The 16,800-nt window shown below is 35.2% G+C and overlaps 1 protein-coding gene across 2 annotated transcripts in view; it reads left to right on the top strand.

Annotated features, from left to right (window-relative positions):
* SGCZ (sarcoglycan zeta) overlaps window positions 1-16,800 on the top strand; it is a 933,024-nt gene that overhangs the window by 823,496 nt on the left and 92,728 nt on the right. For both annotated transcript variants that reach the window (XM_024131476.2, XM_055081217.1), the window contains one exon: window positions 12,773-12,860. In XM_024131476.2, coding sequence (XP_023987244.1) covers window positions 12,773-12,860 — 88 coding nt within the window. The remainder of the gene's footprint in view (window positions 1-12,772; window positions 12,861-16,800) is intronic.

Genomic DNA, 16,800 nt, shown 5'->3' with positions numbered 1-16,800 from the left:
TATTGATTTGAGTCTTCACCCTTTTTTTCTTGATGAGTCTGGCTAATGATTTATCAATTTTGTTTATCATCTCAAAGAACGAGCTTTTAGTTTTATTGATCTTTGCTATCATTTCCTTCATTTCTTTTTCATTTATTTCTGATCTGATCTTTATGATTTCTTTCCTTCTGATAACTTTGGGGGTTTTTTGTTCTTCTTTCTCTAATTGCTCTAGGTCTAAGGTTAGGTTGTTTATTTGAGATGTTTCTTGTTTCTTAAGGTAGGCTTGTATAGCTATAAACTTCCCTCTTAAAACTGCTTTGCTGCATCCCATAGGTTTTGGGTCGTGTTTTCATTGTTTCTAGGTATTTTTTGTTTTCTTCAGTGATATCTTGGCTATTAAGTAGTGTGTTGTTTAACCACCATGTGTTTGTATTTCTTACAGATTTTTTCCTATAATTGATATCTCGTCTCATAGTGTTGTGGTTAGAAAAGATACCCTTGCAGAGTTTCTGCAGAAAGATCAGCTGTTAACCTTATGGGGATTCCCTCATGTGTTACTTGTTTTTCCCTTTCTGCTTTTAATATTTGTTCTTTGTATTCAATTTTTTATTGTTTGCTTAAGATGTGTCTTGGTGTGTTTCTCCTTGGATTTATCCTGTATGGGACTCTCTCTGCTTCCTGGACTTTATCTTTTTCCATCCCCTTACTTTCAGTCTGTATGTGTCCCTAGGTCTGAAGTGGGTCTCTTGTAGACAGCATATATATGGGTCTTGTTTTTGTATCCATTCAGCCAATCTATGTCTTTTGGTGGGAGCATTTAATCAATTTACATTTAAGGTAATTATTGATATGTATGTTCCTATTACCATTTTCCTAATTGTTTTGGGTTTATTATTGTAGGTCTTCTTCTTTTGTGTTTCCTTCCTAAAGAAGTTCCTTTAACATTTGTTGTAAATCTACTTTGGTGCTGAATTCTCTTAACTATGCTTGTCTGTAAAGGTTTTAATTTCTCCATGAAATCTGAATGAGATCCTTGCTGGGTATAGTAATCTTGGTTGTAGGTTTCTCTTTCTTCACTTTAAGTATGTCCTGCCACTCCCTTCTGGCTTGCAGAGTTTCTGCAGAAAGATCAGCTGTTAACCTTATGGGGATTCCCTCATGTGTTACTTGTTTTTCCCTTTCTGCTTTTAATATTTGTTCTTTGTATTCAATTTTTTATTGTTTGCTTAAGATGTGTCTTGGTGTGTTTCTCCTTGGATTTATCCTGTATGGGACTCTCTCTGCTTCCTGGACTTGATTAACTATTTCCTTTCCCATAATAGTGAAATTTTCAACTATAATCTCTTCAAATATTTTCCCAGTCCCTTTCTTTTTCTCTTCTTCTTTTGGGACCCCTGTAATTCGAATGTTGGTATGTTTAATGTTGTCCCAGAGGTCTCTGAGACTGTCCTCTATTCTTTTCATTCTTATTTCTTTATTCTGCTCTGCAGTAGTTATTTCCAGTATTTTATCTTCCAGGTCACTTATCTGTTCTTCTGCCTCAGTTATTCTGCTATTGATCCCTTCTAGAGAATCTGTAATTTCATTTACTGTGTTGTTCATCTCTGTTTGTTTGCTATTTAGTTCTTCTAGGTCCTTATTAAACATTTCTTGTATTTTCTCCATTCTATTTCCAAGATTTTGTATCATCTTTACTACCATTATTCTGAATTCTTTTTCAGGTAGACTGCCATTTTCCTCTTCATTTGTTAGGTCTGGTGGGTTTTTGCCTTGCTCCTTCATCTGCTGTATACTTCTCTGTCTTCTCATTCTGCTTAACTTACTGTGTTTGGGGTCTTCTTTTCACAGGCTGCAGGTTCGTAGTTTATGTTGTTTTTGGTGTCTGCCCCCAGTGGCTAACGTTGGTTCTGTGAGTGGTGTAGGCTTCCTGGTGGAGGGGACTAGTGCCTGTGTTCTGGTGGATGAGGCTGTATCTTGTCTTCCTGGTGGGCAGGTCCATGTCTGTTGGTGTGTTTTGGGGTATCTGTGGCCTTATTATGATTTTAGGCAGCCTCTGTGCTAATGGATGGGGTTGTGTTCCTGTCTTGCTAGCTGTTTGGCATAGGGTGTCCTCCAATATAGCCTGGTGGTTGTTGACTGGAGCTGGGTCTTGGCTTTGAGATGGAGATCTCTGGGAGATTTTTGCCGTTTGATGTTATGTGGAGCTGGGAGCTCTCTTCTGGACCAGTGTCCTGAATTTGGCTCTCCCACCTCAGTGGCACAGCCTTGATGCCTGGCTGGAGCACCAAAAGCCTGTCCTCCACGCAGCTCAGAATAAAAGGGAAGAAAAAAAGAAAAGAAAGAAAGGAAGGAAGGAAGAAAGAAGATAAAATAAAATAAAGTAAAATAAAATAAAGTTATTAAAATAAAAAATTATTAATAAGAAAAAAAATTTTTAAGTATAAAAAAAATAGTTGTCCCTGGATCCCGGGACCCTGGCAGTGGCGGGCTGCACAGGCTCCCGCGAGGGGAAGTGTGGGGAGTGACCTGTGCTCGCACACAGGCTTCTTGCTGGCGGCAGCAGCAGTCTTAGTGTCTCATGCCCGTCTCTGTGGTCCGCGCTGACAGCCACGGCTCGCGCCTGTCTCTGGAGCTCCTTTAAGCAGCGCGCTTAAACCCCTCTCCTCGCGCACCAGGAAACAAAGAGGCAAGAAAAAGTCTCTTACCTCTTCGGCAGCTCCAGACCTTTTCCCAGACTCCCTCCCGGCCAGCCGTGGCGCACTAGCCCCTTCGGGCTGTGTTCACGCCGCCAACCCCAGTCCTCTCCCTGGGATCCGACTGAAGCCCGAGGCTCAGCTCCCAGCCCCCGCCCGCCCCGGCGGGTGAGCAGACAAGCCTCTCGGGCTGGTGAGTGCCGGTCGGCACCGATCCTCTGCGGGAATCTCTCCGCTTTGCCCTCCGCACCCTATGGCTGCGCTCTCCTTAGCGGCTCCGAAGCTTCCCGCCTCCGCCACCCGCAGTCTCTACCCGCGAAGGGGCTTCTAGTGTGTGGAAACCTTTCCTCCTTCATGGCTCCCTCCCACTGGTGAAGGTCCCGTCCCTATTATTTGTCTCTGTTTTTTCTTTTGCCCTACCCATGTACGTGGGGAGTTTCTTGCCTTTTGGGAGGTCTGAGGTCTTCTGCCGGCCTTCAGTAGGTGTTCTGTAGGAGCTGTTCCACATGTAGATGTATTTCTGATGTATTTGTGGAGAGGAACGTGGTCTCCACGTCTTACTCTTCCGCCGTCTTGAAGCGCCTCCTTCCTTATGCATCTTAACTATCTAAGGCCAGTATCCTGTTTTTCTCCATCCTGAATTCCCCTCAGGGTATACCATCAGGGAAGCTGCAGTGGCTGATGGCTTGATGCAGGCAACATTCCTTGTTTACTGAAATGGTAGTCAACATTTTTTGTTCACAGCTCAACTGGAGCTAATGGAAGAGTTTCAGTTATTAGTAATGACAAAATCTTAGTATGATTACCAGGGAAGCTAATGCAGGGTATATGACAAAATCATGGGAGGAGAGACCAAGAATTAAACAATTCAGAGTATCAGAAAATTGTCTATGTAGTAATTAAAACAGCTGAGAGTTATGAATGTGATGATGCTGGAATGACGAGGAGTGAGTTAAGAAATAAAATATTCCAGTAATGAGGGCAACTAGGAGGAGTAGATTATGTAGTGTGATGATGTGAGATTCAAAGGTTAGGGAGGAGGAAAGAGGAAGGGAGAATTATCTGAAACTAGTTCTGAGATGCACAGAAGATACATCCCCCATCTTCCTGCCCTAGAAAAGGGAGCAAAACCAGCTACAGTTGGAGAGATAATAGGAACTCAACATATCATTGTTCTGAGTCTAGTTCAGTACTTCACTTCATAGATGAGGAAGTTATTTTTAACGTTTTGCAAATTCATAGTTACTAAATTGTGAAGAATTTTATAGTGCAAAATGTGAATATATATAAACACAGATTAGTCCCGGAGACTCTCTACTGATTTATTAAATTCATCACTCATATTTAGAATAATGAATCTCAGGCATTAAAAATTCCTCCTACAGATAACAGGGTAAATTATATCTTTCATTCTCTAAAATGGTAAGTACACGCATTCATTCTACTTCTAAATATGTTCAGCAGAAGAATTAAATAGGAAAAGGTTTTTTATATTGTATGTTATTAATGTAAATCATTAATGGGTACATAATTAATATATTACTCTTGCATACACATAATGGGAGGTGAAACAAAATCTAACAGCTGGACTTTTTTTAAAAAAAAAGTTTTTGAACATTGTTCATTCATTCATTTATTCACTTTTGCCACTTCACTGATTTTTTGACATAAGTAGAAATTCTGACTCCTTCCTTTGTATTCAACACCTGGTTGCCAATGGCACTGGGTCAGGCAAGCCCCCCGGGTGGACAGTACAGTACACCATTTGATTTGCCTGAATTTGAAACCAAATGCTTTATACGAGTGTATTTGATCTTCTCAGAAAGAGAAGATTAAATACTAGTATTAGGGGGAAATATTTTTCCCTACAAATTCCTTGGCTTGCTTTTATCAGGCAATGAAAATTTTATAATATAGCATTTTATTCTGCCTTAACTTCCAAGAAAGTCAAAGTAATATTTGGGGTTCAACTCTAGCAACAAGATATGTGTTTGGACACAATTATTTCTCATGGTTTAAAAGGTCTTTAGTTCTGTTTATAGATTTTAGTGCCCAATTTAACATTGTGTTTAAGTTTATAACATGCTTAATGTCTTTTGGGAAGAAGTACCGTTTTAATAAAAGCATAAATATTTTATGTTTTTCTCCTCTTTGTGTTTGCTCTTCATATGGCATCTGCCTTCTATTTTTTCATGAAAAACAGAACAATTAAGGAAAACTGTAATACTTTTTACACTTAAAAAAAATTCAAAAAGCCTGTGATAATTTTTCAACTAGGAAAGAGTTCACTTATTTCTCATATATCACTAATTCTATGTTTTAATAGAAAAAAATGCCTTTAAATACAATATTTACTAATATTAAATTGGTTAATTTATTACATTTAAAAATTCCTAGCTGTTTCTACTTTTTTATAGATTGCATCAAAGATAAATAGCAGAAGTAAAACCAATTAATCACTGAAGGAGTAATTAGTAAAACTTTATTGTGCACACACCAAAAAGACAGTTTGAGAACTGGGAGCGTTCAAACCAAAACACAAAATGTGGCTCAGAGGGATATTGTTATAAAGCAGCTTATATAGTAAAGAGTGACTATCCTTCACAGTGATTTTGTCTTAAATGATAGGGAATTGGTTAGTGGTTACCTCATATCAACCCTGGGAAACAGTTTAGGTTTTGCATATGATTTCCAGAGGCATAAGCAAGAAATGACCCAGTTCAAGCTAGTCTTGCAAAATAAGCTACATTAAGCTTTGCTTGTAGGACTAAACTGGTTTTGTCTGCTTAGGGAATTTTCAAGGCTGGTCTCCATTTTTTAAAAATTTTAACAGTAACTTGTTTTGTAAAACAACGTATTCTTTCTCTGATTTAAAAATATATTTTGAAAATAATGGATCAGCTTTAGACACATATAAAGATTACTTTCTTCATATATGAAATCCACTAACCTTTCTAGGAAATAAAATTAAATCTATTTTTAAGAATGAGACTAACTAGGAACCAAATAGAACAGGTAACTGCTGTGCCATTATCGTATGTGATCTGGCAACTCAATAAAACTGTTGGAGTAGAAATACAGAAAAGATGATTGATGAAGAAATGCTCTCTCTCCTGTACCACTTCACATTCAAGTTAAAATGTGAACACGGAGAATTTGGGGAAAGCAGTTTAACAGCTCTAGATATTTTCTTGATTAATACTTCTACCTTAAAATACAAATTTCAACAATTAAACGATTTTCATTCTGAAGGAAATGGAATTTCAAGTAATTGTTTTAATTAACCAAAGAATTTTAAAACTACCTATTTTTCATCTTCTTAAGTGGGTCAAACTCTTAGGAAAGGAATGAAGTGGCTGCCTTGGGCAGAGACATGATGAATATAGATCAAATCAAAATGTGATATGACTTGTTCCACTTAAATGGCTTTTTAGAAAGCTTGCTCTGGGTCAAAAAAGAAAAAAAAATGGTGCAAGAGCTTGGTAAGTTTTGTTTGACCTGAACTCAAATTCAGGTAAACACATGTAGCCTGAGTTCATTAGCTTGTAAATATACCCAGTTAAGTTCACTCACTTAACAGACATTTATTGGACAGGAACGAGATGCCAAGCATGACACAAACTATACTTTCAAAAGTCTGTGTGTGTACCGTATGCTAACACATATATATGGAATCTAAGAAAAAAAAAATGTCATGAAGAGATTAGTGGTAGGACGGGAATAAAACACAGACCTACTAGAGCATGGACTTGAGGACATGGGGAGGGGGAAGGGTAAGCTGTGACGAAGTGAGAGAGTGGCAGGGACATATATACACTACCAAATGTAAATTAGATAGCTAGTGGGAAGCTGCCGGCATGGCGCAGGGAGATCACCTTTGTGCTTTGTGACCATGAGAGGGGTGGAAGGGAGGGAGACGCGAGAGGGAAGAGATATGGGAACATGTGTATATGTATAACTGATTCACTTTGTTGTAAAGGAGAAACTAACACACTATTGTAAACAGTTATACTCCAATAAAGATGTTAAAAAATAAAAAAATTAAAAAAATTAAAAAAAAAAAGTCTGTGTGTGTAAAAGAAAATGACAACACACACTATGCTTTCAGGACAATTCAGTCTAATGGAGGGTATAAACAAAGGAATGATGGAAAGCAAAGCGAAGCAAAGATCCTGTGACAGCTACTGTGATAGACATCAACACATATGGAGAAACTGGAGGGTGGGAGGTAAATTTGAACTCTGGAGGAGCAGGAAAGCTTCACGGGGGACATAACTGAATTGGGACTTGAAAAATATCTATAATTTTGCCAGTTGTGGAGAAGTGGATAAGAATTTCAGGCACAGGGAACAGAAGATGAGAATGCACAGAAGTGGCATATTTTCAGAAACATGGAAATTTGGGTAATTCTTGCACGGTGAAGTGGTGTGAAATAGAGCTGTAAAAGTAGAATTGAATTGTATCATAAAGTGCCTTATATAAATGTGAATTTTGTTCCAAGCAGAGATTGAGGAATCAATAAATGTATTATTTTGTTTTGCTTTAATTCAAGAATATCAATATTTTTAATTTAAAAATATTTTATAAAAGTAACATTGGATATGAAGAATTAATGTAAGGCGGAAATGGTTATTGTGATGTGAGCTACAAGTCTATTATAGGAGTGATGACAGGAAAACATATGTTTAAGAAACATTTCTGACATAGCTGATTGGATATTGAGGAAAAGGAAGGCAGAGTTTAGTGATAATGTAGGTTTATTGAAAAAATGAATAATATCTATCAGTGAAGATAAGAAAACTTACTTGGTAAAACTGTATAAATTCAAGAAATGACATCAAATTTTTGCCGTCTACACTGAACAATATGGATAATTAATTATGCTCTCTTTTAGGATTGCAGGTAGGGAGACTCTCATAGGTGGTATATTTTAAAATGTGTGTGCAGAGAACTGTTCAGAAGTACACTCTCTTCCTCTAGAGCCTGAGAAGAAATTTTAAAATTTGCAGGGCAGGTATAGAGACACAGATGGAGAGAATGGACATGTGGACACTGGGGGTGGGGAAGGGGAGGGTGGGATGAACTGGGAGATTAGAACTGACATATATACACTACCATGTGTAAAATAGATAGCTAGTGGGAACCTGCTGTATAGCACAGGGAGCTCAGCTCGGTGCTCTGTGATGGCCTAGATGGGCGGGACGGGCGGGGGGCGTGGGAAGGAGGTCCAAGAGGAAGGGGCTATATGTACACATAGAGCTGATTCACTTTGTTGTACAACAGAAACCAACACTACATTGTAAAGCAACTATGCTCCAATTAAAAAAAAAAAATGAACCGGACTCTTACTGAAACGTAGATGATGGCAGTGTGAGGTTGTATCTTACCATTTAAGACCGTGCATGTATCAGATATTTATTTAAGAGACTGAAATGTTTAAAGGAATTTTTAAATATATTTTGTTCAATTAATCTTTAAATATTTGCAGTTTAGAAAGCCTAGACTGTAATCACCCACCAGAGACACAGTATCTCATAATAGTTGACAGGGGAGATTCTTTACCCATATATCTGGGTTCAAATACTTCCTGTTATTTATTAGCTGTGTGATTTAGAGCAAGTGACTTATACTCTCCTTGCTGAAGTTTCTTCATCTGGAAAACAAGAATGATAATAGACAATACTATTATTAGTAGAGTACTGTAATTACAATGAGGAATAAATAATACAAGTAAACACTAAGAGTGCCCTTAGCAAAGGCTAGCAAGCACTGATCTAAGCATTTTAATACATGTTCTCCTTAATTCCTTATGAGAAGCCCACAGATTATGTATTATTACCCTATTTACAGATGAGGAAATCATGGTAGAGATGCTGACTGACTTGCCAAGTCAAGAAGCCCGTGTTGGGCAGAGTCACTGTTTGAACTCAGTCAGGGTTCACTGTCTGTCTTACAACCACTTTATTTCTTGATTCTTTCATGGGTGATTTTATTTTAAGCTTTAAAGGTAGGTGAGCTCACATATGTAAAGTATTTAAATCTTTACATGTATGTCTGGCATTGACTAAGTGCCAGTAAATATTAGTTGCTTTTCTTACTACTACTCTTTCTACTACAATTTAATAGTTAACTTATGAATGTCAGAAACTGAAGTGCCTGATATACATATAACATCTTATGTGCATAAATGCACAGCATCTTCTCATCAGTGTAACTGATATTTTATTAGAGAAGTCTCTATCACAGCAGCTTGTTACTAGTAACATTCTCTCTCTCTTTTTTTCTTTACCTGGCTTATTGTTTGTCTGGTTTACTAGATAATGAACTCCATAAGAGAAGAAAGTTTGTCTACCCTTTTTCTGTTTCATACCCAGCAAAGAGCTGGACACCTCATAAGCCCTTAGTAAATATTTATGATAAACAAAGGTGAACATAATAGAGGTAAGAAGAAAAGGATCTTTTTTTCCCCTCAGTCACTTGCATAGCCTATCAACAACATCGAAATGAAGACACAGTGCATTATTTTTCTATAACCATTAACAAGGTGACAAGCAGGCCCTTGGCATAAAGAATGTTAGCATAAAAGAATTGTAAGAGAGGGCTCTCAGGCCCCCTTAATGGTACCATTGCCTTTCTCCCTGGATTGCCTACCTGCTTTGTCTCAAGAGAAGCGTAAAAAGGCAAATATGTTTCCTAGAGTCACAGCCAAGACGCAGGTCAGCTCCAGAAAACTCTGAAATACCTGCTACAGGAGATTTCTTGGTTTTGGAGGAAAAATATTTGAATTCAAAGAAGAAATTTTTCTTCCTCCAAAAGAGATATGTATACTAATATATTGTACAGAATAATATAGCACCTACTTACTTACCCTTATAGACTTACATATCCTATTTCTATTTGAGAGTTAATACTACCAGGTAACTTTTCTCCCCTTCATGTTCTCAGCAAGAATAAACCATAAGGAGTATTGATATGTTTATTTTAATATCTGAAACTAGACCCTAGATTTCAAAGTTTTGGAGCACAGAATTATAATATAAAGAAACATGAAGAGGGAATATTTTTTAAAAAGAGTGAAAACCAATGATTTATTAGTGGAAGTTATTTTCTTATATGGAGACCTTTGGAGAAATGAACACAAGAAAGAAGATATGAAACCTTCTTAAATGTCAATTTTTTGGTAAGAAGTAATTTCTTGGTACTGATTTTCACCTAAGAATGTGTTTGTGATAAGATTTGTAAATTGTTTAGGATTGATTGAAAGAGTTGCTCTTAGTCTTATATATTTTTTTATCACATATGTATATTTTAATTAATCATGTTATAATTAATATATGAGTGTATATTGTGTAAAAGGTCATGCTGTGGACCTAAAATGCATAAGCCATGGTTCTAATCCCCAAAAACGTCATTGGGGTGATATATCAATATAATGCAGAAACGACAGTGTGATTCGTCAATGAAAATAATGCTCTTACATGCATTGCATTTTGTTTACCAGCAACAGGTTACTCGATTTTGACTCAGTTCACCTGATCACATTTTAATAAATCAGTATAATATACTGATGTCACCTGAATACAGTGTGAAGAATTGTCTATGACCTCTGATAGCTATATGTTTATAGCTTTAGTCAGTAAAATGATTGCTGTTTTTACCATAGTAGAATTTTAATCTAGATACAAAAATTTAATTCAGAGGGGAAATTTGGTGGAATCATGTAATGAAAAGGAAAGAATGCCAGGGATAGAACCTCAATAGGATCTCTCTGGTTAGAGTAAGAGAAAGAAGATTGATATGTTGTAAACAAAGAGACATAATGATTAAACTTTCAATTCTAACCCAGAGCTCTTTCTCTAGTAAATCAAATTAAATACTTAACTGCCTTTATAAAATGGACTTTGCTCTCATCTTAAAATATTTAATAAATAATACTTATTTTAATATACTTACATAGTTCTTATAGTGTACATTCTAATGGTTATGCTTTTTTATGCTACAGTTCACAGAAACTTACGTTTAGTAATTCAAATATGAGCATATAGTGTCATCAATTTTTTAAAATCTAAACAACAGTCATACATGTTACATCATAAAAATATTGAAATATATGAATGAAAATTCAACCAACATATTTTTACAATGTTTTGAACCATGAGGTGCTTTATATGCTTCTGCTCTTTCTTAACATTCAAATTAATTTTATTTAATTCAAAGCTCCTTTTCTAAATACAGGGGCAACATGTATTTAATTTTGCCAATTTAAAATAAAATATTTTTGTGCTTTAATTAGCCACTCTCTTTGTGCAGTATCCTTACTGGGTATACTGTAATTATTTGCAAATAGTCCTTACTCCACAATCCATATTGTAAACAGAATTTGAATACGCCCTTTGAAAGGAATGAGGGAATTAATTATATTTCATATATTTTCAAAAATGAACGTCTGCAGCCAAGAAATACCTATGCAAAAAGGACTAGATTTTTTTTAACTGCAGGTATAATACTTTTGATTTGTTGCAAAAATAAATGAGTTGTGATAAGAGACAGAATGAAATTAGTGTGGTTTTGTACAGCTGTGTCTCACTTCAGAGAATAAATCTATTCTTGAAAATGCAGAAAATTACTTTAAAAAAATTAAGCCTTAGTTTAGACATACTAGCAAACCCCACTTTTAAAGGAACATTTGTTTGTGTATGTGTGTGTGTGTGTGTATCTTTGCTCAGTGCTTTGCATATAGTCAGAAGGGGCGAAACAGCTTTAGGGAAAAAAACTATAAAATCTTTATTATGTGTATGCAAATCACAAATTTCAAATTCTTTTCTCGAAAGAGGTTTTTATATGGCTCATGTATGAAAGCACTTGTGTATTTACATTTACATAGAAGTGACAGAGCACCTACATATGTTGAGGATGGTATTGGGAGATATTTTCATAGAATTTCAATATCTAGATTACAAGCTCCATGAGGACAGGTACTGTTTTATGTTTTGATCCCTGAAATGTTCCAAGCCTGTACATCATACAGAGTGAGCACTCAATATATTCATTATTCTCAGAATACTTTTGTTGAATGAATGAATGAATGGACAATTTGTAAATGATCACCATGCTTGTTTTAGATAATAAAAATGAGAATGTAGCCAGTTGTAAGTTACTTGTTTGAGACAGGTAGTGGCAATACCTAATACATAGGTTCCTAAGGCAGTAATACTGTCCTTCAGTAAAATATTTTTTTCTTAAGTGCTAAATCAGTGATAAAAGTAAACATCTAACCAAGGTTATTTGTACTAAAATATGTTATACTCTTTTATTCTATATACCTCCTTTCTTAAATCATCCTATGATTTACAAAGCATTTCTTCATGAGCTAGATACATAAAGTAATATCAATTTTATTATGACGATTTATTTGTCCATTCGATAAACACTTAGTAAATGCTTTCCTTCAGCAGTATGCTAAATAGTGGGAATAAAATTGTGTACACGTGACTGCCACGGTCCCTGTCCATGGACATTTCCTCTTGTGACAGAAACAAATAAAAAACAAGTAAACACATACATTAGCAAAATAAATTTGTCTTGTGATAGTGCTTTGAACAAAATTAATGGAGATTGGGAGTTTGGGGATTGAATGAATCTGTAGTTACAGTGATCAGGGGAGGCACTTTCAAGGAAGTAACATTTAAGCTGAGATCTGAAAGTTGCAAGTTCAGCTTAGAAGTGACTTCCCCATTTGTACAGGGTCTAAAATATCTCCAAAGGCAGGCATCTATGCCACTGGGAGGGGGACAAGGAGAGAGGTTACTACAGCTATGCTGTGCAATAATCAGTAGAGTTGGAAATGTTTGCATCGAGTAGTTAACTCCTATTTACCAAAATGGAAACATCCATATTATGTCAAATAGTTATTATGAGGCACCCATATTTTTTATGTTGTTCAACCAATGTTTGGGATGTTAAAATAACTGCCTGATAGAAAACAAAGAAATAGAATTTTGATAATACCCAAGCAAGTGCAGTATAAATTTATATATCAAATCTTGACTATATTTCTATTTTTTATTTGATTTCTTTATTTTATACATGTTTCCCAGGATAGTCCACTGGTCTTACAGTCTGACAGGAATGTAACAGTGAATGCAAGAAATCACATGGGGCAGTTAACTGGACAGCTGACAGTAGGTGAGTGCTTTGGGGTAAAGATCGCTCATACCATCTTACTCCATTTAAAACTCTGTGGTTGTTTAAATTGGGAAAAGCAAAAGTTCATTATTTCTCTAATATATATTTAGGCCTCCTATTCCAGCCCAATTAGCTTGCACATGATTTGATTTGTCATAGGCTAGGTATGGTCATTGTTACTCTTGTCATTGTGTTATTGTGAGACTGAATTACATATATTTTGCTGTTATTACTCTTGAATTATGAAATGTACCACTTTCCTAACAATATCTCCCTAGTATATGTTAAATTATAGTAAATAGGTGAAAACAAACATGGGCTGTAACATCTATGTATCCTTTGTTCTAAACAAATAATTTACTAATTATTATCTGCTTATAAAATTAGAAAAAATAATACAGTAATTGAATATAAAAAATCTTAACATTGATCAATTACTTATAAATTTGATGTTGAAATTATATATATCTTAAGGTTTATAGGGTTTAGAAGTTGTAAATATAAGTTTATGATAAAATATTACTAATGTTTTCTCATATTGTCAAAAAATTAATTTAGAGATTCGTTAGTGGCATTATTATTTGACTGAATTTTTATAAGAAAAAAGAAATTAAAAGTCAGTTATAATTATGTAAAACGATACAAAGACTTGATTTGTGTGTAACTGCTAAAATATTTTTAAAATGCTGTATTTTTCTGTGGGAAAATTACCTAATACTTAGTGATATTGTGTATGTATGATAGTATATTATAAAGAGTAAATTGCAATTTTGAGGGCTGAGTTATCCTTATCTTGAGAAATTAATCATCATCTAATGCAAATGTATGTTTCCAGTATTTCTAATTAAATTACAAAAGAGTATGACATATGAAATGTGAGATTTATAAACATGAACTTGATTCTGTCCACTTATTTCTAGGTATATGAAACACTTTTTGATGTTACTCGCTTTAATGAAGCCAACAGTGAAACTTACATTGTGGCATATGTGTATTTTGAAAAATATAATTGCATTTTATTTATAATTATTAAATTTTATTTTGCATTTTATTTACATTATAAAAGTTGGTCAGGGCTTCCCTGGTGGCGCAGTGGTTGCGCGTCCACCTGCCGATGCAGGGGAACCGGGTTCGCGCCCCGGTCTGGGAGGATCCCACGTGCCGCGGGAGGCCCGCATACCACAAAAAAAAAAAAAAAAAAAAAAAAAAAAAAGTTGGTCAGTAGATATCTATCAATTGCTACATTTGATAATATTTTGTGACATGATATCAATTACAAGGGGGAGGCTATAGACAAATGGATTAAAAATTAGAGAAAAGAAATATGTCTATGGACACAGAACTGATTCAGAAGCACCAGGCGCTTAATTTAAATGTCCATGCCAATTTACTATTGCTATGTTGGAACTGCAGAAACAGGCCTAAACTGGACAGATTTTCCATATCATAATTTTTTTAATGTTGAGAACTCTTTAGCTAGATAGAACTTTATTCTGCATCCTTTTCTTTGTTAAAAAAAAAAAAGTCCATAGTGGAAATGCCAACCTGTAAATTAAACACGCAAAGACCATATACCAATGTCCACTGTCACATGCAATCACTACATAACTACTGTACTACCTATAGAGCAAACCGGCTGTTTGATTTTATGAAGGATAATCAAATACCATTTACATTTTGCTACCTGCTTTCCTGCAGTAAATATAAAGAATAATAGTATTGTGCTTGTGTTTTCAACCACTGTTCCAAGTTGATTTTAACGTAGAATCAATATTTGCCAATGACATGAAAAGAAAGAGAAAAGAATGAATAGGAACAGAAAGGGTGATAGGTTAGGGAGAAAGATTAAGCTTAGTTTTAAATGAAGCAAATCTATTTAATGATGCAGCAGCTTATTTCTGTGGATAGAAACATACTCATTCCAGTGAGGTTTAAGCTGAAAACTGTTTAATATCCTGGTCCTCTGAGTGTACTGTTGGTGACCTCCATCTTTTCACTGCTTTGTATTTTTCAATAAACATACAGAGTACAAAGGAAGAAGTAGATAAAGGGGAGTAGGTCAGGGATAATGTATTCATTTTTGGAGTCAAACCATATGGGACTCCAAAACAATAATTATCTCTTGGAGACTCACTTTTCCTATCTCTAAAATAGAGATAAGGACATTTATTTAGAATCATACATAAAAATTGGGGCAATTGCAGTGTCTGCAAATCTTAGGCAATTAAATCTCAAATTGGTTATTATTTGGATGATGGTGATTGTAATTTTTGGTATCACTTAAGTTACAAATACATTGCTATCATGTGAAAGATTTCATGATGCTTTTCTATCCAGTGTATCTCTGGGATAGTAGTTGAGGAATACATGCTGGATTATAATACTGTTGCAACGGTATACGACAAAACACATCACAGAAAGTGTGCCTGATGTGTGGATAATATTTTAATCATGTCATGATAAAATTATATTTAGGTAGAATTTGAAGAGATAAATGGATGGATTCAAGCAATGTATTCAGTCAGGATTCATTTTTAATTATATTGACATAAAGTAACTCTTTTAAGCCTCTTTTCCTATTTCCTTTTTTTCATTCTTTCAGTTTTTGTTTAGGGGCATGGTCTTGATTATAGTTTAGGCATGACATTACTTGGCAATGTTTAAAAAAATATACTACTGCAAAATAGACTAATATTTATGGCAAATAAATTCAGTTATTCTTCACTGTCTATGTAAAAAAATTCTAATTTCTACCCTAAATCTATCAATCACTATTAGAAAAGTATAGTCAATTCTACCAATGTGACAGACTTTGAATATTTTTCCACATTTGATTTTCATTGTAAATGGGAAAAGAAAATTTCCCTTATCAGTAGCTACTTGTAACATTTTTCTCAAAAATACATATAAGATTGTTCAGCCAGGCAAATATCCACTCCCCTTGTACTCTGCTGTTCTATTTTTGTTTACAAGTCTACCTTCCTACTGATCCAATTCTCAGGGATATGTGCAGTCCATGCCCTAGGCACACCGGTGTGTTAATTCTAATCCAAACTCACTCTAAGAATATGAAACCAGATTATTTATAATCCAATAAGGCAAAGAAAATATTTTATATATATGCCAGCTCAGACATAATTAAAACTAAAACTAAACATTTTTAGAATTTGGGTAAATTTTTAAAATGACAAATATTGTTGTATGCTTAAAGTTCCAGGCTTTACGTACATTTCTGATAATGTCAGAATCTCCCTATGAAATTTAAGACTCTCAATTTATTTTTTTTGACTCTCATTTGTTTTATTTTTTATTTATATATTTTAACATCTTTATTGGAGCATAACTGCTTTAAAATGGTGTGTTAGTTTCTACTTTATAACAAAGTGAATCAGTTATACATATACATATGTTCCCAAATCTCTTCCCTCTTGCGTCTCCCTCCCTCCCACCCTCCCTATCCCACCCCTTTAGGTGGTCACAAAGCACCTAGCTGATCTCCCTGTGCTATGCGGCTGCTTCCCACTAGCTATCTATTTTATGTTTGGTAGTGTATATATGTCCATGCTACTCTTCACTTTGTCCCAGCTTACCCTTCCACCTCCCCATATCCTCAAGTCCATTCTCTACTAGGTCTGTGTCTTTATTCCCGTCTTGCCCCTAGGTACTTCATGAACTTTCTTTTTTTTTTCCTCAGATTCCATATGTATGTGTTAGCATATGGTATTTGTCTTTCTCTTTCTGACTTACTTCACTCTGTATGACAGACTCTAGGTCCATCCACCTCACAACAAATAACTCAATTTCATTTCTTTTTATGGCTGAGTAATATTCCATTGTGTATATGTGCAACACCTTCTTCATCCATTCATCTGTTGATGGACACTTAGGTTGCTTCTATGTCCTGGCTATTGTAAATAGAGCTGCAATGAACATTGTGGTA

The sequence above is a fragment of the Physeter macrocephalus genome, chromosome 20, assembly GCF_002837175.3.
Source record: "Physeter macrocephalus isolate SW-GA chromosome 20, ASM283717v5, whole genome shotgun sequence".
Classification (NCBI taxonomy): Eukaryota; Metazoa; Chordata; class Mammalia; order Artiodactyla; family Physeteridae; genus Physeter; species Physeter macrocephalus.
The sequence above is the reverse complement of the archived record's forward strand: the minus strand, read 5'-3'. Positions and strand labels throughout refer to the sequence as shown.